Below are 21662 nucleotides of genomic sequence, written 5' to 3' on the forward strand. Positions count from 1 at the left end.
GACCATCGTCCAAGTCTGGGTGTAAAGGCGGCAGGGAATCCTAGAGCAACGCAGACGAGGCTCTGGCGAGAGCGGGGCCGACCGCCGGGCCAGGGAGGAGGCCGGTGCTGTGAGCTCTTGGGCAGCAGAGCTGCGCCGCTGTCGCTTGGCACGTACACCCAACACAGCGCCTGGGGCCGAGCAGGTGCTGAATAGTGGCTGGCTGGGGCTCCAGGAAGATGGCCTGCCCTCAACGCTATTGCTGGCTTCCTTCCAACCTGAACGATTCTCTCAGACCCAATCAGGACACTGGCTCTTTGCCTTCTGCCGGACACCACCCAATCACAGAGCGCAGGAGGGAGAAGGGCGTGAAGCTCAGCAGCGCCATGACACTTCAGGGCGAAGAGTTTAGGGCCCCGGCGCCGCCTAGCGATGGGTGAGATTCAACCGCGCTCCCACTGCGCCCGAAGGCATCTTCCCAGGCTTCTTGCAGGACCCGTGAGAATAACATCAGAGGGGTTTTCACTGGCCCCCAGGAGAGGCTGGTCGCAGAGCCTTTCGGGCCTCCTCGGCGGCGCTTTGCGTCCGAGCAGAGGCCGGCTTCAGCCCCGCTGCGTCCAGAACCCGGCGCCCAGCGGCGAACCCGGGGAGAAGCTCTGGACCCACGGCGCTGCCCCCGGACCCGCTCCTTGCCGGCGGGCAGGGGGAGGCCCGGCCCGGGCGAGGGAGGCCGGGCGCCGTGAGCTTCGCGGACGTGGCCTTGTACTTCTTCCCGGAGGAGTGGGGGTGTCTGCGGCTAGCGCAGAGGGCCCTGTATCGGGACGTGATGCGGGAGAACTACGGCCACCTGGGCGCGCTCGCTGAGGCCCGGCCCTCCCCTTTAACCTTTTTCTTGTGACCGGGGGACCCTTAGGCTTCGGTCCGGGCGCGCCTGAGAGTGTGTCTCTTGTTGGGACGGGTCTTCTCTCCGAGTGATCGGGAGGCTGCACCCCACCCCCGCAGAGGAAGCACCTTCTCTAGGCTCCATCCTCTCACCCTGTCCACTGTTGGCCCTTCTCCCCTAGGATTTGCAGGCCCCAAACCGGCCCTCATCTCCTGGATGGAGGGAAGGAAGGAGGCATGGAGCTCGGAGGCCAAGGATCCCGAGGAGGGGCCGAGGGGCCCAGGATTTGGGATAGGTGAGGAAAACTGAGCTGAGCTGGAAGTCAGCCTCTCTTGGGAGTGAGCCGGGCGGCCCTTTCTCCCAGGAGCCCCTCCCCCTACCTTCCCCAGCCCTTCTCTTTAAAGACCCCAGTTAGTACGAATCCAGTGAACCCTCTCTTCCCAAGTTTTCTTTACCACACCTGGCATCCTCCTTGCCTTCAAGGGAAGCTGGTCCCACTGGTCCACACTGTGGGTTTGGGGTGAGGCAGCTCTTTTGGGGATTGAGATCTTTTGCCTTCTTTCTGCTTAGAGTATTTAGAGCATTGCTGTACAACAGAGCTTTCTTCAGTTATGAGAATGTGCTGTATCTATGCTGTCCAACATAGAAGCCACTATCCACATGTGGCTATTTAGAACTTAAAATGTGGCTAGTGTGACTGAGGAAGGGAATTTTAACTTTTAGCTAATTTAAGCCTAGACGCTGCCATATTTGGCAAGATGATTGGCCTTGCAGAGGGGCCAGTTCACTTGGTCAGGTTTCTTGGCCTGCCCTTGCCTCTAAGAAAGTACCCTGCCATTTGAAGCTGCCTAGACCCCTCAATATAAGTAATTTAATGACTTGCCACCTTCCAATTAAGGTGGCAACAAGTGTTTTTGTGTGCTTAAAAGGCACTGAGGTCTCAGTTTGAGAAATGTTTTCACTGAAATGCCCACATCTAAGGTCTTTAACCAGGGAGGGGTGTTAGCTTCCCTATGAAAAGAATTCAGCACTTTCTTATGAGAACACTATACAGTCTTGGAGGCCCTGAGTGAGGAAGAAGGGATGGTACTTTTCCTGAAAAGGGGAAACTTGTGCCTGAGGCAGGTGGGATATCTCTGAACGAGGGGGTCACACTCAGACCCCTGTGCCTCGGATGAATGGGTACTCAGTCTCATGTGCTGCTCCATCTCCACAGACAACTGCCTGCTTCCCAGAGAGAGAGAGAGCTATGTGGTTCACAGCACCCTGCAAACTTCCCCTGGCTCCAGTGTGGCTGTTGCTTTTGAATAATAAGGGCACTGGCCACCCATAGAAGGGAGAAGTCCTATTCATGTCTGGACTGTGGGCAGCTCTTTGCGTTCCCTGAACTGTTAGACGCAGGTAGGTCCACTCTGGTTACCGTCCCCATGTTTATGGTCATGTGGCATCCACTTTTCCCAGAGGGCTCACCTGGGCTAGCACCAGCTGCTCCATGCAGGACACACCTGTGCCCTATAACCGCCACTTCCACCCAAACAGGTCCTCTATATCCACAAGTGGAGACGTACGTGCACAGACTGTGGGTGCCACTTTGCATATGCCCATCCCCCCCACCCCCCAGCCAACATGGGCTCGTGCATTGGGTAAGCACCGCCACTACTGCCTACAAAGTGCTTGCCAGGAAAACGTGCTCTGGCACCAGCTCACCCACACGGTAAGGAAGCCCTGCTGGTGTTGTGACTGGGGGCGGTGCTTCCACCAGAGGCCTCCTTGGCCATTTACAGCCATTGCACAGGCAAGAAACGTTCTCCCTGCAGTTGGCATCTGCTTCTTCTCCTCCCTCCTGCTCAGCCAAGGGCGCATCCACAGGCTTCTCACTGTGGTGGCTTCTCTTGTTGCGGAGCACGGGCTCTAGGTGCACAGGCTTCAGTAGTTGTGGCACGTGGGCCCAGTAGTTGTGGCTTGCGGGCTCTAGAGCGCAGGCTCAGTAGTTGTGGTGCACGGGCTTAGTTACTCTGCAGCATGTGGGATCTTCCCAGACCAGGGCTCGAACCCATGTCCCCTGCATTGGCAGCTGGATTCTTAACCACTGCACCACCAGGGAAGTCCCTCAACCATGCCATTTTAAGTCTTCTGTCACTTATAGACATTGTTTTACTCTGATGCTTTTATAAAATGAAGATCTTCAAGGACATTCATAAAAAGGACTTTTTGACAAATAAGACTTTTGATAACTTTTAGATCTTACCACTGAACTGGATAAAAAATTACAAAACTCTAACAGGAAACCTGATGGCTTCTTCCAGATTAACAGGAATTAATTACATGGGACTGAATGAACTGATAAATATGATTTATAATTTTATGACTTTTTGTCTAAAATATTACTGGCTGGCTTTTAATCTGTTTTCCAGAAAACCTTTCCTCTTATGCTATGACCTACAACAAGTTGATAAAGTATACCTCTGTATTGTAAATGAAGATGAAACACTGCTCTTTTTCTCTCTGCCTGATCCCTCCAGAATTTGGCTTCTCTAGCTAGCTCCCCTCTGGACTTGATGGCTTCTTGCGACCAGGTTACAACTAGTTATACTAATCATTGAAATTTGTTCTCTTTTTGTTGTTCTCAAATTGCTTATGCTTTGTGTCTCTCTCTGCTGTACTATGACCTTATTAACGTTACTAGCTATATTACTTATATGCTGTCTATTTTATAAAATTGTGACCTCTTGCATTACCTAATGTATCATCAGGTCTCCAACAAAATTAATGATGGCTAAATGTCTTGAGGCAATTGATCATATACATAACTCTACGTAAAATAATTTTAACACTGAGACTCTAGATATGGAGAAGCAACAAGGGAAAACATTTCCTGGATTATAGGAATAGACTAGTAAAACACACGATCCAGAGAATTTTAGGTTATTAATAGGGCCCAATCCAAAAATAATACATTGGGGGACTTCCCTGGTGGCACAATGGTTAAGACTCTGTGTTCCCAATGCAGGGAGCCTGGGTTCAACCCTTGGTCAGGGAACTAAGATCCCACATGCATACCGCAACTAAGAGTTTGCATTCCACAACTAAGGAGCCGGTGAGCCGCAACTAAGGAGCACATCTGCCCCAACTGGCACAACCAAATAAAAATTTTTAAAATTAAAAAAAAACAGAAACAGCACATTGGGTGGCTGATCAATGAAATCTTCCTCTGACCTAGGAATGAGAATTCCATGACAAATTGACCATGAAATGCCTCCCAAACCTTGGTCGAATTTATGACCAAGAGGGGGCCCTGTGTGGGAGCTCCCTGGTGGCCTAGTGGTTAGGATTCCGGGCTTTCACTGCCATAGCTTGGGTTCAATCCTTGGTCAGGGAACTGAGATCACACAAGCCGCTCGGCGTGGCAAAAAAAAAAAAAAAAAAAAAAAAAAATAGACGGGGCCCTGTGGAAAGGGAAACTTGCCTGCCATTTGGTAAACAACAAATGCTGCCGGCCATCAAGTTATCAGCCACTGCAGCCACCAGGCCCTCCTACTCCCTACCAAGGTGTGCCTTGAGGGAAATTCAAGATGGAAAAATACAGGAAATATTCTGTGCTCTGGATACTGGCTCGACAGTTAAGTTGCATCTGTGAAGAACAATTTCAACAAGCCCAGACTCTTGCATCTTCCCATATATAGAAAAGCCCTAAAATCATTAACTTGAAATGTCTGTTTTTTTGTGATTAGCAATAATGTTTTGATGTTCAAATATATATATTTTTTTTCCAGCAAAAACTGCTATATATCCTGGCTCCTCCCTTACCTCTTTGGAGCAGTTCCTCATAGCTGAGAGGATAGTCCTCAGTAAGGTCCTGGAATAAAACTCAACTCGCAACTTTTAGGTTGTACGTTTTCTTCAGTTGGACAAAATCTTTGTTCTTCTCCTTACTAGCAAGTACCCTCTGAGATTTTCCTCATCAGTAGAACCAGGATGATAATCATCATTTCACACATGGTAGCAAAAAATAAATACGTTGAACGTGTAATATGTTGGGCATGGTACCTGCGCACAGGAAACGCTAACGTTAATTCCCTTCCCCAAAGGGCAAGGAGGGAGTTACCCACTATGGCAAGAGAAGGCTCCTCTGAGAAAGCCAGGAAAGGAGACCCAGGAATATTCCAGCCCCGGGTTGGCCAGAGTGGCTCCGTCGCTCAAATCCTTCCCTCCCTCGGCTAGGCTGCGCCTCCAAGAAACAGGACCATTACTGATCCCAGGCGGGGTCGCCCCTTCCCGCCTCCAGACTCCCGGGCAGTCACCCGACACCGAGGGTCCAGCTTTCTGCCCTTACGCTTTCGTTGGCTTCGTTCAAACAGGCCGCTTTTGGCAACACCCAATCAGAATACTCGATCTTAGGCCACCGCCCAATGACCGCGTGGAATGGGGGGAAAAAGGGCGTGAAGCCCAATCGCAGCGCCATCACACTTGAGGGCAAAGAGGTTAGGGAGCCGGCATGGCGCTCCGGTCAATAAAATCGATAGCTGGAAGCTGCCTGTGTTTCAGGCAAAGGCGGTGCAGTAGCGGCGCCGCCATTTTCCCCGAAGGCATCTTCCGGTGCTTTTCACCCAAGTTCGGGCAGGAGTTTCCTGAATAACAGCGAAAGGCTTCCGTTAGCCCCGCCGGCGGCCGATTCCTGTTCCCTCCTGGTCTCCCCAGGCACGCTCCGCCCGGATCCTGCTTGGGCTCCCAAATCCCGGGGCCCGCCAGCGCCCAGCGGTCAAGGCCGGGACAGCCGTGGCGCCGGCTTGTCGGGTCCAATGGCGCGGCCTTCGGCTCCGCTCCCCGCGCGGGGACCAGGAGAGGCCGGACCCGGCCGGAGAAGGGGAAGGAGGCCGAGGGCGGTGAAGTTCGGGGACGTGGCCGTGTACTTCTCCCCGGAGGAGTGGGAGTGTCTGCGGCCCGCGCAGAGGGCCCTGTACCGGGACGTTATGCAGGAGACCTACGGCCACCTGGGCGCGCTCGGTGAGGCCCGCCCCAATCCGCTTCCGCGGGACCCGAAGGGATGGAGGAACTGGGGGTGGGAGTCCAGAGTGTCCATGGTCCTGGCCTACGAAGAGGTTGTGTCGGGCGGGAGGACAGGGGTTTGGCAGGAGATGCCACCGGGTAGATAAGTCTACCCAGCGTTATGTACGAGCTGGGCCTCTGACTGATTCTTCTTCCCCAGGGTGCGCAGGTCCCAAACCAGCCCTCATCTCCTGGTTGGAACGAAATACCGATGATTGGGAACCGGCTGCTCTGGATCCACAGGAGTGCCCTAGGAGGGTAACAGTCCAAAGAAGTAAGTGAAAAATGCCTCGGAGGGCTTGCAGCCTCTAATGACTCAGTCCAGAGTTTCCGTGGCTAGGGGTACCTATGACCCACGCTCCATTTACCGTGTTCGTTTTTACAACTTCAGGGTTCCTGTCTCTTTCACGGTGTTGAGTCCCTCTACCAAAGATTCACTTGTCAGTTTGTAAACTGACCACCTGCAGTTGTCTGTTGTGTAATGGATCAGTGAGCTTTTCAAAAGAGCTACAACCCTCCTTCCTCCCCAGGACTCTGTCTCCAGCATGCTTTGAATTGGGCTCTGACTGAGAGAGCCTATACCTCTGAGTTTTCCAGGTTTTGGTTGAAGGGATCTTATGGGGAACAGTGGCCTGGGGTGCAGGGGCCTCTTTTTGCCCTTCTGGCAGAATGACCCCGATCAGTGCAGGAATCTGCCAGTCTCCTCAGGATCAAGCAAGGCTCTGATTAAGGCCATTCAGGTAGAAGGGCCCCCCAGATCCACCTACAGGGGCAGATGGAACTGTCTGGGCTGGAGTTTCTGAGCCACATTCTCTAGGAGCAGGGCTATCTTTGTAAGATTCCGATCAGACATGATATTTCCTTGCTTAAAACCTTTCAGTTTGGCTTCCCTGGTGGCGCAGTGCTTGAGAGTCCGCCTGCCAATGCAGGGGACACGGGTTCGTGCCCCGGTCTGGGAAGATCCCACATGTGGTGGAGCGGCTAGGCCCGTGAGCCATGGCCGCTGAGCCTGCGCGTCCAGAGCCTGTGCTCCGCAACGGGAGAGGCCACAACAGTGAGAGGCCCGCGTACCAGAAAAAAAAAAAAAAAACCTTTCAGTTTTTGCCAAGGCAGGTTGTCAAATGGCTGTCAGTTATATCTAAGACACTTGGGGAACTTGGTGAAAATACAGATTCCTGGACCCCATCCCAGAACGACTCATTTACTCTTATGGATATCTATGAACATATACATATTTTAATAGCCTCAGTTGATTTGGATGTACGTTTAGGTTTGGTTCTCACAGTGTGGTCCTCAGACCAGCAGCAGCAGCAGCAGCATCACTCGGGAATGTATTAGAAAATGTAAATTCCTGGACCCCATCCTAGACATGTTGAATCTAAAACTGGGGGTAGGGCCCAGCAATGTTTCATTAAACCCTCCAAATGATTCAGAATTTGTGAAGCATTGGCTTAAAGGGCCTTATGACCTAGTCAATGCCAAATCATACCTCATTTGTTTCCACTTCCTGCCTTATACTTACCTCTTCAAAAACTAAAAAAAATTTTAATTTTTTTATTTTATTCATTTGTTTATTTTTGGCCACTTTATGCGGCATGCGGGATCTTAGTTCCTGGACCAGGGATCGAACCCATACCCCCTGCAATGGAAGCGCTGACCTCCAGGGAAGTCCCCAAAACTTTTTTTTTAAATTAATTAATTTATTTATTTATTTTTGGCTGAGTTGGGTCTTTTGCTGCACGCAGGCTTTCTCTGGTTGTGGCGAGCAGGGCTACTCTTCCTTGCAGTGCGTGGGCTTCTCATTGCAGTGGCTTCTCTTGTTGCAGAGCTGGGGCTCTAGACATGCGGGCTTCAGTAGTTGAGGCTCATGGGCTCTAGAATGCAGGCTCAGTAGTTGTGGCGCACGGGCTTAGTTGCTCCGCAGCATGTGAGATCTTCCCAGTGCAGGACTCAAATCCGTGTCCCCTGCATTGGCAGGAGGATTCTTAACCACTGCGCCACCAGGGAAGCCCCCAAAACCTTTTTAAAGTCAGCTTAATCTCCTCCAAGAAACCTTCCCTGATTTCTCCAAGCTGGATTAGGGGCTCCTGTAGTACCCTCCATATTTCCATAGCCGTATGTCACACTTGGTTGGTTGTCTTTGTCACTGACATTCCTTGAAGACGGGCCGAGTCTGTTTTATAACCTGTATCAATATAATAGGAAAGAGTAGGAGCCCAGTGTTTGTTAAATTAATTTCTCCTTTGTGTTCCTGTAGAAACCAGAACCAGAAAGAAGAATGAAGAGAAGGAAGTATTCCCGCCTAAGGAGGCACCCCGAAAGGGGAAGCGAGGCCGCCGGCCCAGCAAACCCCGCCTGATCCCCAGGCAGACATCCGGAGGTCCCATCTGCCCTGACTGTGGTTGTACCTTTCCCGATCACCCGGCCCTGCAGAGCCACAAGTGTGCCCAGAATCTGAAAAAGCCTTACCCTTGCCCAGACTGTGGGCGCCGCTTTTCTTACCCGTCCCTGCTGGTCAGTCACCGGCGGGCACACTCTGGAGAGTGTCCCTACGTTTGTGACCAGTGTGGCAAGCGGTTCTCCCAGCGCAAGAACCTCTCCCAGCACCAGGTTATCCACACAGGCGAGAAGCCCTACCATTGTCCTGACTGTGGCCGCTGCTTCCGGAGGAGCAGGTCCTTGGCCAATCACCGGACCACACACACGGGTGAAAAACCCCACCAGTGCCCCAGCTGCGGGCGTCGCTTCGCCTACCCCTCCCTGCTCGCCATCCACCAGCGCACACACACTGGAGAGAAGCCCTACACCTGCCTGGAATGCAGCCGGCGCTTCCGCCAACGCACCGCCCTGGTCATCCACCAGCGCATCCACACGGGCGAGAAGCCCTACCCATGCCCGGACTGCGAGCGGCGCTTCTCCTCCTCCTCTCGTCTGGTCAGTCACCGGCGGGTGCACTCCGGAGAGCGTCCCTATGCCTGCGAGCACTGCGAGGCCCGCTTCTCCCAGCGCAGCACACTGCTCCAGCACCAGCTCTTGCACACGGGAGAGAAGCCCTATCCCTGCCCGGACTGTGGACGTGCCTTCCGGCGGAGCGGTTCCCTCGCCATACACCGCAGCACGCACACTGAGGAGAAACTGCACGCGTGTGACGACTGTGGCCGCCGCTTCGCCTACCCCTCACTGCTGGCCAGTCACCGGCGCGTCCACTCGGGCGAGCGGCCCTATGCCTGCGACCTGTGCTCCAAGCGGTTCGCCCAGTGGAGCCACCTGGCTCAGCACCAGCTCCTGCACACTGGGGAGAAGCCCTTCCCCTGCCTCGAGTGTGGCCGTTGCTTCCGCCAGAGGTGGTCTCTGGCCGTCCACAAGTGTAGCCCTGGGGTCCAGAACTGTAGCCCTAGATCTGCTATAGGGGTGCCTAGCCAGAAAGGCAACACCCTTTAGAATGGGAAGGACTGTGTAAGTTCATTTCTTTTCGCGGAGGGGCCCAGAAAAGGGAAGGAGCCCCCAGTCATACAGGGCAGAGTCAGAACTAAAACCCAGGTCTCTTGCTACACAGAGCTGAACTTTTTTCTACCACGCTGGCTGCCTTAATACATGTGTCTAGAACAGACAGTCCCAGTAGGAGAAGTGACATTATTTGGTTAAAGTTTTCCAACCTACCCTATCCTAAAAGAGTTTCTGTGTGTGGATATTGCGCTAAAAGTTCCCCCCATCGAATTTACGGGCTTTGTGTTTTCTAGTTTGTGCACGCAGGGATTACCTGTCCCCATGCATGCAGTCAGGAGGATCCCATTTATGGGGAGCAAGATCTCCTCCTCCTCTGCCTCTTCCTCCATGCCAGGTTTAAACAAACCTGGTTTAGCCCCCTTTTGACGATATTCCTGCCAAGTGGTCTTCTACCCTTTAAAACCTCCCTTGACAGGGAGCTCACTACCTCACAAGGCAGGTCATTTCACTGTGGGACAGCTCTGACAATTAGAAGGTCCTTAAGAACAACATTCTCCTTCCCTGGAAGCCTTGCCCAGAATATGTTTAAAACTTGATCTACATGGCAGCCCTTCAGAAAACTTAACCATAAATACTCTGCCCCCATGTTTTCAGGTTAATTAGCATTAATTTGGTCACTCATTCCTTAAAGATAGGTATTCAAGTCCCACACATGATCTCTCCCCAAACAGGTGCTGGTTTTTCAATGTCCTTTTTAAAGGATCATACAAAGTAAGCCAGCATCACAGTATACACTGTACCTCCTTGGTCTGTACTTGTTTTAACAGCTCTAGATTGCATTGGATTTCAGGGTGGTAGCAGTGTACCAGGAATTTATTGGGTTTCAGACACCTAAATACCTAAGCTTTTTCTTTTGTTCTAAAACCACATGCTGTGAAGTCATCTGCATCCTGTGTTTGGAAAGTTGGTTCAAGATGGGTCTGGGACATAAGCGCAGTGAGCTTTGGGAGAAGATTATTTTTAAGGAAAAACAGGGGAGCTGTGGTCTAGGCAGCAAGAAGTAGAACCAGGACCAGCTTGTTGTACTTTATCTGGTGGATTTGGATTAGTTCCAGGCAGCCAGTAGCTGGAAAATTCTTGAGAACTGGGTCTCACTCCTCCCCGAGTCTCATCAGAATCAGGACACTGGCACAGAACCTTCCATGAGTCCTCTGTGAACATTTTTCATGAAATGAAGTGAGGCCATTCAAGGAGGTTAAGGAGTTAGGTAACTGAATACAAAGCAGGAAGAGTCTGTAGTGATCAAGTTGTGTTCATGCCCTGCCTCCCTAATAAAAGCTCCAGACAGCAGCAGCAGCAGCAATGTGTTTTAATTTTGATATGCCTCCATGGCACCCATTCCTAAGTAGGTGTGCAGTAAAGCTTTACTGAATTAAGTAAACAAGGCCTACCACTCTGCCTTGGGTAGTTGTACCAAATTGAATTTCTAAACATGACATATCCCATATTTTAACAGCTGGTGTGGGTCATCCTCCTACCCCTGTTGCTTCTTCCCTCAGTCCACCTGATATCAGCCCCAGGGGGGTGTAGCTGGGGCACAGGGTGTTTGTAATTACCTGTTCTGGTATTTAGCAAGTTGCATTGTAACTGTTTGTTTCTCCTTGGATTGATGGGCTACCCCAAAAGCAGGGGTCATACCAGATTGGGTTTCATTAAAATGTCTGACGAATGGTTATGTTCTGTGTGGAATTACTGTTTATAAAATGTAAATCTAGTCCCTTGACTAAGTAGACATTTTTACAGTTCTGATGGAAACCCACCCTTTCCTAGCAGAAACCTATTAGAATTCTGCCTGTAGCCTCCTGTTTTAGAGCTGCCTCTTTTCCGTACCTCTGTCACCAGGCTGACCCAACTTCTTCCTTACCTAGGAATTTTAGAAATTTCTTTGGGCCTGGATTGTAACGCATAAACTTGGGAGCCGTTTGGTAGCCAAGTCCCAGTATGTGGTCTGTGGAGGGCCGAGATGACAGACAAGTTCTTAGGTTTCCTGATGCACTTCAGTCCCAGGATCCCTTTGACAATTAACTGTAGTCAGCAGGAGATCCCAGTATTCTTCCAAGTAATTCTCCCTTCTGCTTCAGGTAGTTTGAGTTTCTGTTGCTTGCAACCAAAAGAATTAACTAATCCACAGCCCCAATATGGGTATATCTCCCATCTGTCTTCATGCCTATATGTGAGCTATGAAGAAAAAAAAAAAATCACAGTGCTGCTGAGAGGGGCCAGCCTTTCCACTCCATCCTCAGCTGAACCTTCAACATTGTTTATGTCTTTTATAGCCCCGAACCAGTGACTGCCTTCCCCTTCACCAAGAAAACACAGGATGTCAAGCAGGAACTCCCTTAACATTCCACTCCCTGCTGTGACTCCATATTTACCAGTGTGACCACTCGTACTTGCTTCCCCACCTCATGGGAAGTCCCTCATACGCAGAGCTTGTCTGTGTAGGTGTGCCTGGATTTCATCTACTTATGCCCTCTCAGGGACTTTGCTCCGTCTATTATTCTCTTATAGTTTTATGGTTTCAGAGTCCCTCTTTTGCCTGGAATATATACATGCCAACCTATAAACATGGTAAAATCTGTCTTTGAAAACAAAGAAATTTCCCTTTGGCTTCTGTCCCCATCTCCTATTTTCAGCTAAGTTTTTAAAAACAACAGTAGCCTACATTCACTACATCCACTCTGTTTATTCTTTGGCCTACTGCAATAGTATTCTAGCTATTTTGTTGAGCATTTATGATGTGCCATGTACCGTGACATTAAGCATTTTATATATATGCCAATCTGTAGTTGGTACAAGAACCCCATAAAGTCAGTGTTAGGAGATGCTCCTCCATGGGTCTCTCATGTTGCTACACATCTTGCTGAGTACGCCAAAAAACACAAGGCTCTACCCTCAGCAAATTCTCAGACTTGAGCCAATTCCAGACCTAGAGCCCCTTGAATAAGGGAAGGCTGGGTCCCCTTGATGAAGGGCTATGTTACATTTGGCAAAACACTGTAAAACTTCTTCCTACCCTTTTCCAAATGTACCTACAGCCATCTACCAGGGTGGCTGGGCATGGGAGAAGGGAAGTAACTAGAGTTTTCAGGGATTCTAATTCTTAGAGATCCAAATGAGAGAGATGTATTAAATAAGACAAAATGTTCTTCCAGAAATAAACCCTTGTATTTATGATCAACTGATTTGCAACAAAGGTGCCAAGACACTGCAAGGAAAGAACGTCTTTTCAACAAGTGCTGCTGGGACATGAAAAAGAATGAAGTTGGAGGACTTCCCTGGTGGTCCAGTCTGAACCTGCCTTAAGAATTTGCCTTCCAATGCAGGGGGCGTGGGTTCGATCCCTGCTTGGGGAACTAAGATCTCACATGCCGCGCGGTCAAAAAAAAAAGTAAAAAAGTAAAATAACTCAGGAAGGACATAAGAAACTGGTAACAGAAATTGCCTCTTGGGAGGGGAAAGGGACTAGAGGAGAGACTTTTTGTAAAAAATTGAAGCATAATACACAAATAAGTTCACATATCACAAGTGCATGGCTCAATTTTCACAAACTGAACACATCTGAGTAACCAGCACCTAGAACAGGAATCAGAATCTCATCGGCACCCTAGAAACAAAGAAGGTAACCCTCTATCCCGATTCTTAATAGCTTGCATTAGTTTTGCCTGTTTTTATACCTTATATGAATAGAATCATGTATACTATTTTGTGTCTGGCTTCTTTTGCTCAACATTTGTCTATAAGATTCATCCATATTATACATGTGGTTGTAGATGATTCATTCTCATTCCTGAATGGTATTCCATGTAGTGAATATCCCACTTCGTTTATTCATTCTACTGTTGTGGATAGTTTCCAGTTTTGAGCTATTGCAACTTGTGTTGCTGTGAGCACATGTCTTTCAGTAAACATATGTATTCATTTCTGTTGGGTATACACCTAGGAATGAAATTACTAGGTCATAGGGTATAGCATATTTTCAGCTTTAGTATATACTGCCAGCTTTCCAGAGTGACTGTACCAACTGACACTCCACCAGTAGTATAAGAGTTCAACACTTGTGAAACTTACTTTTGACTATATATTCTTTTGCATTTGGTTATATTATGAAATAAAATGCAGGGACTTCCCTGGTGGCTCAGTGGTTAAGAATCCACCTGCCAATGCAGGGGAAATGGGTTTGAGCCCTGGTCCAGGAAGATCCCACACGCCGTGGAGCAACTAAGCCCGTGTGCCACAACTACTGAGCTTACGCTCTAGAGCCTGTGAGCCACAACTACTGAGTCCGTGTGCCGCAACTACTGAAGCCCGCGCTCCTAGAGCCCGTGCTCCGCAACAAGAGAAGCCACCGCAATGAGAAGCCCGCGCACTGCAAGGAAGAGTAGCCCCTGCTCGCCACAACTAGAGAAAGGCTGCGCGCAGCAGCGAAGACCGAACGCAGCCAAAAAATAAATTAAATAAATAAATTTTAAAAAATTCATGTGAATTTGCATTTTCTTTCTTTTTTAAAAAAATTTATTTATTTTATTTATTTTTTGGCTGCTCGTGGCCTTTCTCTAGTTGCGGCGAGCGGGGGCTACTATTCCTTGTGGTGCACAGGCTTCTCACTGCGGTGGCTTTTCTTGTTGCGGAGCACAGGCTCTAGGAGCGCGGGCTTCAGTAGTTGTGGTCCACGGGCTCTAGAGCGCAGGCTCACTAGTTGTGGTGCACGGGCTTAGTTGCTCCGCAGCATGTGGGAACACTGCGCCACCAGGGAAGCCCCACGTGAATTTTAAAGGTAGATTTTCAAAGTGGTTTCACTGTGGGGATGGAGAGCTTTTTGTTACATCTCTAGAACTTTCCTTCTTTAATTTTTATGAATATTTTGTTGGAAAAGTTTGAAAACGGTCTTTAACTTTTGACATTTTAATTATGTGTCTTTGGTGTGGGTCTCTTTGGGTACATCTTTTTTGGGACTCAGTGCTTCCTGGACTTGGTTTTCTGGTTCCTTTGCCAGGTTAAGGAACTTTTCAGCCATTATTTCTTCAAATGGGTTTTCTGTCCCTTTCTCTCTCTCCTCCTTCTGGGACCCTACAATGCAAATGTTAGTCTGCTTGATGTCCTCTCAGTGGCCCCTTAAACTATCTTCATTTTTGTTTTGTTTTCTTTTCTTTCATAATTGAGATTTTATTGGTTGTTTTGAGGATCAGTACACAGGCATTTCAATTTGTACACAATTCATTTTTTTAAAATACATTTATTTTATTTATTTATTTTTGGCTGTGTTGGGTCTTTGTTGCTGTGCACAGGCTTTCTCTAGTTGCGGCAAACGGGGGCTACTCTTCGTTGCAGTGCACGGGCTTCTCATTGCAGAGGCTTCTCTTATTGTGGAGCACGGGCTCCAGGCACGCAGGTTTCAGTAGTTGCGGCACGTGGGCTCAGTAGTTGTGGCTCATTGGCTCTAGAGCACAGGCTCAGTAGTTGTGGTGCACGGGCTTAGTGGCTCCACGGCATGTGGGATCTTCCCGGACCACAGATCGAACCCGTGTCCCCTGCATCGGCAGGCGGATTCTCAACCACTGTGCCACCAGGGAAGCTCTGTACACAATTCTTAACATACATACCAAAAACCTAAAAAATTATGTAGTTGTGATTCTTTTTTTTTTTTTTTTGGCTGCACTGTGCAGCTTGTGGGATCCTAGTTCCCCAGCCAGGGATCGAACCTGTGCCCCCTACAGTGGAAAGACAGAGTCCTAACCGACTGGACAGGCAGGAAATTCCCATGATTCTTTTCTTTCCTTTTCTTTTTTAAAATTTATTAATTAATTTACTTAGGCTGCGCCAGGGCTTAGTTGTGACATGTGGGATCTTTAGTTGCGGCATGAGGGCTTCTTAGTTGAGGCATGTGAACTCTTAGTTGTGGCATGAGGACTTCTTAGTTGCGATATGTATGCAGGATCTAGCTCCCCCACCAGGAATTGAACCCAGGCCCCTGCATTGGGAGTGCAGTCTTACCCACTGGACCACCAGGGAAGTCCCCTATGATTCTTTTCTGAAGTTATTCCAGGGCCTTTCCAGCTTAAAATTTGGAGGCAAATTCTCCTTAACAGGATATCAAGTACCCATATCTTCAAATGTTGATATGCTGTTACATCCTAAGTCCCACTAAATTCACAATTTAATATCGTATACACTACATACTCAAGTTTTCAATCATTCACAGCACATTAACAAAGTTATTAGGAAAACTGGACTACCAGGACCAAAGATGTTACAGAGTGCACAAAATTCTGGCCAGGAGAGCCAAGATCAAGGAGTGGTTTGCTTTAGGAAACAATTCTACCAAAAACAACAAGGGAAGAGAAGTAATTTAAAGTGTTCAAGGGACCTCTCTGGTGGTCCAGTGGTAAATAATCCGCCTTCTAACGCAGGGGATGCGGGTTCGATCCCTGGTCGGGGAACTAAGATCCCACATGCCATGGGGCAAATAAGCCCGCATGCCACAACTACTGAGCTCTTGCGCCTCAACTAGAGAGCCTGCGTGCTGCAAACTACAGGGCCCACGTGCCCTGGAGCCCATCCTCCACAACTAGAGAGAGAAAACCCACATGCCACAACTAGAGAGAAGCCCAAGTAGACCACACACTGTAATGAGAAAGATCCTGCATGCCTCAACAAAGATCCCGTGTGCCGCAACTAAGACCCAACTCAGCCAATAAAAAAAAAAAAAAAGGAAAAGAAATAAAATAAAATAAATATATATAAAAAAAAGTGTTCAAGACATTAAATGTACAACTGACTCCAACTGCCATTTAGTATGCATTGTATTATAGGATAGAAAAGCTACCCCATCTATGGAATGTTAAGCTGACACCCAAGACAATCAGAACCTCCCATATTCAATATCCCACTACTTTCTGGTTGTACCAAAAAATAAACAACCAGCAAATGACTTTACCTCTTAAAAAAAAGCATTTACAGTGGCAACATGGATGGACCTACAGACTGTCATAGACTGAGTGAAGTAAATCTGACAGAGAAACACAAATGTCATATGATAGAGCTTATATATGGAATCTAAAAAAATGGTACAAATGAACTTATTTACAAAACAGAAATAGAGTCACAGATGTAGAAAACAAACTTATGGTTACCAGGGGGAATGGAAGGGAGGGATAAATTGGGAGACTGGGATGGACATATACACACTATTATATATAAAATAAGTAACTAATAAGAACCTACTGTATAGCACAGGGAACTCTACTCAGTACTCTGTAATGGCCTATATGGGTAAAGGATCTAAAAGAGAGTAAATAGGGACTTCCTTGGTGTGCCAGCCAGACTGCCAAGAGCCTTCTTGAAGCTGGGCTGCCTGGCTGCTGCCACTCTCCCCTGCACTGGAGCTGCTGGGACCCGCAGTGGGGACCCTATTCTTGTTTTTTTGGGATTCCTTTTTTTTTTTTTTTAATATTTATTTATTTGGCTGCTCCGGGTCTTAGTTGCAGCATGCAGGATCTAGCTCCCTGACCAGGGATTGAACCTGGGCCCCTTACATTGGGAGCGCAGAGTCTTAACCAGCAAAGGCCCCCTTTTTGCTGTTCTGATCGGGCAACTTCCATTTGTCTTCCAGATCACTGGTCTGTTTTGGTTTTTTTGCACTCTCTGATTTCCTGCTGCTTTCCACTAGTGTATTTTTCATTTCAGTTAATAAATTCAAAAGTTCTAAATCTTTGTTTTTCATATCTTCTAGCCCTTTGATGATTTCCTCACAGATTACCTCTCCGGATTCATCCACTTTTCTCCTGAGTTCGATGTGCATTTTTATGACTGTTACTTTGAATTCTTTATCTGATAAACTGCTTGTCTCCACTTTGTTTAGTTCTTTTTCTGAGGTTTTGTCTTGCTCTTCCCTTCTGAAGATATTCTGTAGTTTCTTCATTTTGCCTAACCCTCTGTGTTCATTTCTATGTAAATCAGCTTCATCTCCCAGTCTTGAAAGAGTGGCCTTACGTAGGAGGTGTCCTGTGGGTTCAGTGGTGCAATCTCCCCTGATCAACAGAGCCAGGTGCTCCAAGGGTATCCCCTGTGTGGGCTGCATGTGCCCTCCTGTTGTGGTTGGGCAGCAAATGTGGCAGGTGTGCTGGTGGGTGAGGTTGTTACCCTGGGTCCTCAGGGGAAAGCAGGGGCAGGGCGTGTGGTGTTAGTTAGGCTGATGAAGAGTGACAGAAATAGTGCTCACCAGCACCAGGCCAGCTACGTGGAAAGAAAGTAAAAACAAATCACGTCTGCCAGTGCTTCCATCCCCAGAGAAAATTCCACCAGATCCCTGCCCATCCGGTGCATGCCCTGAAATTAGTCAATGAATCTTCTTGTATGATCCAGGCGCTTTTCAAGCTGCTGCCTCTGTGCTAGGACTTGGAGCAAGTGAGTTTCTGCGCGTCCTTTAATAATTGAGTGTCTTCCCTTTTCCACGGCCCTCAGGCTCTCCCAGATGTAAGCCCTGCTGTTTTTCAAAGCCAGATGTTATGGGGGCTTGGCTTCCCGGTGCAGGTCTCCCAGGCTGGGGAGCCTGATGTGGGACTTGGACCCCTTGCTCCTCAGGGGGGACCTTTGCGGTTGTGATATCCCTCCTGCTTGTGGGTTGTCCCACGGGAGTGGGGGAGGTTCTCACTAGACCAGGACTCTGCCCTTCCTACCTTTCTCGATGTGGCCTTTTCCTTATATCCTTAGTTGTTGAAAATCTGTTGTGCTAGTCTTCAGGTCAGTTCTCAGAGACAGTTGTTCTATATGTAGTTGTACTTTTGGTGTGTCCTGGAAGGAGGTGAGCTCAGGATCTTCCCACTCCACCACCTTGATCCAGAATCGAAAAAAATCTTAAGAGATGATCTGACTCATTCCTCAGTGTTATTATTCATTTATGAGCTGTATCTGAACACAGGTTTTTTGATTGAGGCAGGGTCTAGATAGTGTTATAATTACAATAACAACTATAAGCTCCTATTTATTGAGTACTCTGTGCAAGGCGCTACCCTAAGCACTTAGCTGAACCTAAGTTCAACCGAAACGGGAGCCAGAAGATGACTCTGAATCCGGGTCTGCTGCCCCGTGAGCAGTCACCTGCCCCGTCACTCAGTTTCAGCGTCTGTAAAAGGCGAGACATCTGTGACCTTGGAGCACGGGCCAGATCAAATACTGGGTAGGAACCCATTTCCACAGCTCACGGGCTAGCCCTGCCCGAGTACCAGAGCTCACTCCCTTACCTCCAGAACCTGCCTCAGTCTTGCCCTTGGGCTTTTTTTTTTTTTCTTTTTTCTTTTTTTGCGGTACGCGGGCCTCTCACTGTTGTGGCCTCTCCCCTTGCGGAGCACAGGCTCCGGACGCGCAGGCTCAGCAGCCATGGCTCACGGGACCGGGGCACGAACCCGTGTCCCCTGCAACGGCAGGTGGACGGACTCTCAACCACTGCGCCACCAGGGAAGCCCTGCCCTTGGGCTTTTACTCACCTCCAAGCCCTGGACCTGCCCATAAGAGGTCTCATGAGAGTAGCAGAAATGAGTACCTTTACTCCGTTAGAACCTCTCTCTTAGATGCCAGACGCAGAAAAGCCAGATCAAGAGAAATCCTGCACCGCCGGCCACCTTCGGATCTGCAGCTACTTCACTTTCGGCCTTTCAAACAGACCGCTCCGGAAAGGCCAATCAGAGCCTTCCTCCTTCCCCTAGCGACCGGCGCTGTCCAATCAACGCACGCTATCTATCCACGGTTACGCCGTGAAGTCCAACCTCCCTTCCGGTTTGCCCCTTGGCATGGAAGGGCAGATAAGAAAGGCGAGGGATGTTGAGGCCGGAGGGGCACCATCTTAGTTAAGGGCAGGACTGTGGGCCTTCAGGACGTTTTCCAAGGAAGGGCGGAAACAGGTAATTGCGTTTCCACATTTTCCGGAAGCCTCTCTGCGAAGCACAGAAGGGTTTCCCATGGCGCCGACCCCGGTCCGGTTCCCGGTGGCGGATGTGCCCGGGGAGGCCGGGACTGGGCGGACGAGGGAAAGCAGCCCATGGGCCGTGAGGTTTGTCGGATCTGGCCGTGTACTTCTCACCGGAGGAGTGGGGGTGTCTGCGGCCCGCGCGGAAGGCCCTGAACCAGGACGTGACGCGGGAGACCTGTGGCTTCCTGGGCGCGCTCGGTGAGGCCCGGCGGCCCAGCCAGGACCCAGTAATATGTGGGAAGCGGGGACTGATGAGCCCAGGGGCGATGGGCTGGAAGTGTGGAGCACCGAGCAAGCGCCCTCAGTCCTCTTCTCGGGTTCTCAGCCGAGCCCAGTGTTTTCCTTTGTGAGGATTTTCAGGCCCCAAACCCGCTTTTATCTTTTAGGTGGAAAGAGAGGTGGAGGCGTGGAGCCCAGAGGCCCAGGATCCAGATCTCTGCAGCTGTGAGCAGAAACGAGGGAAAGGCCCTTCACTTCAAACCCCAGGTTGTGATCTTTGAGAACCTCCTCCCCCACTCGGAGCCTCAGCACACACTGCCCACTCCAGAGCCCCTCCGTGTTTCCCTGCACCTGATCTGCAGAAAGGGCTCAACAGAACAGCTAAATTGAGACTGGTAGCACTCTTGGGGCCGCGTTGCCACCATCTCTTAGGAAGGCACGTTCCAGTGCTGGTTCTGGTGCACCTTCAGCCACCCGCGACTAGTGTTCAGTTCCCGGGCTGAGGCTCCTGGTGCCTCTTCCAAGTCCCACTTGAGGTTACTTCACTGAGAACCATTCACCTAACTGGTTTTTCTTTCTGGATTATTTTCTCCCTTAGTGCATTCTGCTTTCTGGACTGTATCTCTCCCGCTCCTCAAGAGACGGAGTACCCTAGATGTAAGAGCCTATTAAAGGAGTTGGTGCTCCCTGGAATAGAGGGCACGCTTTGGGCCTGTCTGCACTGGGGAAGCTCATCCAGGGATTTTGTCTTTTACCCAGAGCAGGTCAAGTAGCTAGCAAGGACACACTTGTGGTGTCAAGCCTCTGTTGGCATTGTTTGGTCTTGAAGACTTAGAGGTGGCCGTAAAGAGGACTGTGGCTTCAGGTGAGGAACTCTCCTGCCCCACACTTGCTCTGCACATAGTGCACAAAGGTATCAAACTTAGTGAGCTTAAAGGGTTTTTTCTGCAAATTTTTATGAACTAGTAATTGCAATGTGCTTTTTTTTTTTCCAGATATTTGCATGTTTCCTGGATTTTGCATCTTTTGAGTAAAGATGTATTCTTGGGCCACAGCAGCTGGAAATATGATGCTGGGGAATTTTTTTTTTTTTTTAATTTAAAGAAGTATATTACTTGGGATTAGAGTTGAAATCAAGGCATAGTTATCTTCCGACTTAATTTTTACTGTAATGTTTGTATGTTTCAACAGTTGAGAGGTCTTTCTGACCTATTTAGATTTGCTAGCCCTACTTTAGAACAGGAAACTCTTGAAGGGATAAAAGCAAGGAGGTGGGGGGGACTAAGCATGTCTGCATGTCAGGAGTGGTGCTAGGTGGCTCAAATATCTCTTGACCAAAAGACTGCTTCTCCAAATACCTGGGTTCCAAAGATGATTATTAATGGGAACTGAGGGTTATTTTTACTTCACCACATAGCCTCTCCTGAATTGGTAGACCTGGATTCCAGGTTCAGCTCAGTCCCCACTAGCTGTGTGGCCTTAAGCATATTATATTATTACATTATTCAGATGTAAACTGACAAGTAAAATTTATGAACTATAATGACCTCCTGCGTGTTTCCTAACTTCTCATAATTATCTGATCAAGATTCTTCAACAAATATTTACAGTTTGGTGGGCAATAAAACAATTTGAAAGCATCATTTTTGTATTTCTATAATGATTGGCAGGAAAAACATGACACCAACCACTTAGGAGCAAACAGTTTTAGTCTTGAACGTTGCAATCTGATGGTTAACAGCCAAGAGTACTTAGCTCCATCTTCTTAAGTTTTCTCCATCCCTAGTGCAAAGAGATATGATTTACAACATAATACCTGAATAAACAGAAGTATTTTTTGGTCCAAGTGAAATGCTTTACAGCTTCTCTTTACATAAAGTTGATTCCCTGTTTTGTTTTGTTTTTTTAATAAATTTATTTATTTATTTTTGGCTGCATTGGGTCTTTGTTGCTGTGCACGGGCTTTTTCTTGTTGCAGCGAGCAGGGGCTACTCTTCATTGCAGTGCGCGGGCTTCTCATTGCGGTGGCCTCTCTTGTTGCAGAGCACGGGCTCTAGGCAC

General features: G+C 48.8%; 1 protein-coding gene across 2 annotated transcripts; it reads left to right on the top strand.

Annotated features, from left to right (window-relative positions):
- The first annotated feature begins 5322 nt into the window (after positions 1-5322).
- On the top strand, positions 5323-10262 carry LOC103085047 (zinc finger protein 689). 2 transcript variants are annotated; one of them, XM_007452724.1, is made up of 3 exons: positions 5323-5866; positions 6069-6186; positions 8173-9565. In XM_007452724.1, the coding sequence occupies exons 1-3, from the start codon at positions 5662-5664 to the stop codon at positions 9347-9349; spliced, it is 1500 nt and encodes a 499-aa protein (XP_007452786.1). In that variant the 5' UTR covers positions 5323-5661; the 3' UTR covers positions 9350-9565. The 2 variants fall into 2 exon arrangements, with proteins under 2 accessions (XP_007452786.1, XP_007452785.1); XM_007452723.1 differs by having other exon boundaries at positions 5348-5866; positions 6069-6182; positions 8166-10262.
- Positions 10263-21662: the final 11400 nt, after the last annotated feature.

Source organism: Lipotes vexillifer, unplaced genomic scaffold (genome assembly GCF_000442215.2).
Source record: "Lipotes vexillifer unplaced genomic scaffold, Lipotes_vexillifer_v1.1 scaffold426, whole genome shotgun sequence".
Taxonomy (NCBI): Eukaryota; Metazoa; Chordata; class Mammalia; order Artiodactyla; family Lipotidae; genus Lipotes; species Lipotes vexillifer.

Bases quoted from the DNA above. Each gene is read 5' to 3' on its own strand.
- LOC103085047 (XM_007452723.1), top strand. From the start codon at position 5,662: ATGGCGCGGCCTTCGGCTCCGCTCCCCGCGCGGGGACCAGGAGAGGCC. The intron at 5,867-6,068 runs GTGAGGCCCGCC...CTTCTTCCCCAG, and splicing joins CGGCCACCTGGGCGCGCTCG to GGTGCGCAGGTCCCAAACCA. The intron at 6,183-8,165 runs GTAAGTGAAAAA...GTGTTCCTGTAG, and splicing joins GAGGGTAACAGTCCAAAGAA to AAACCAGAACCAGAAAGAAG.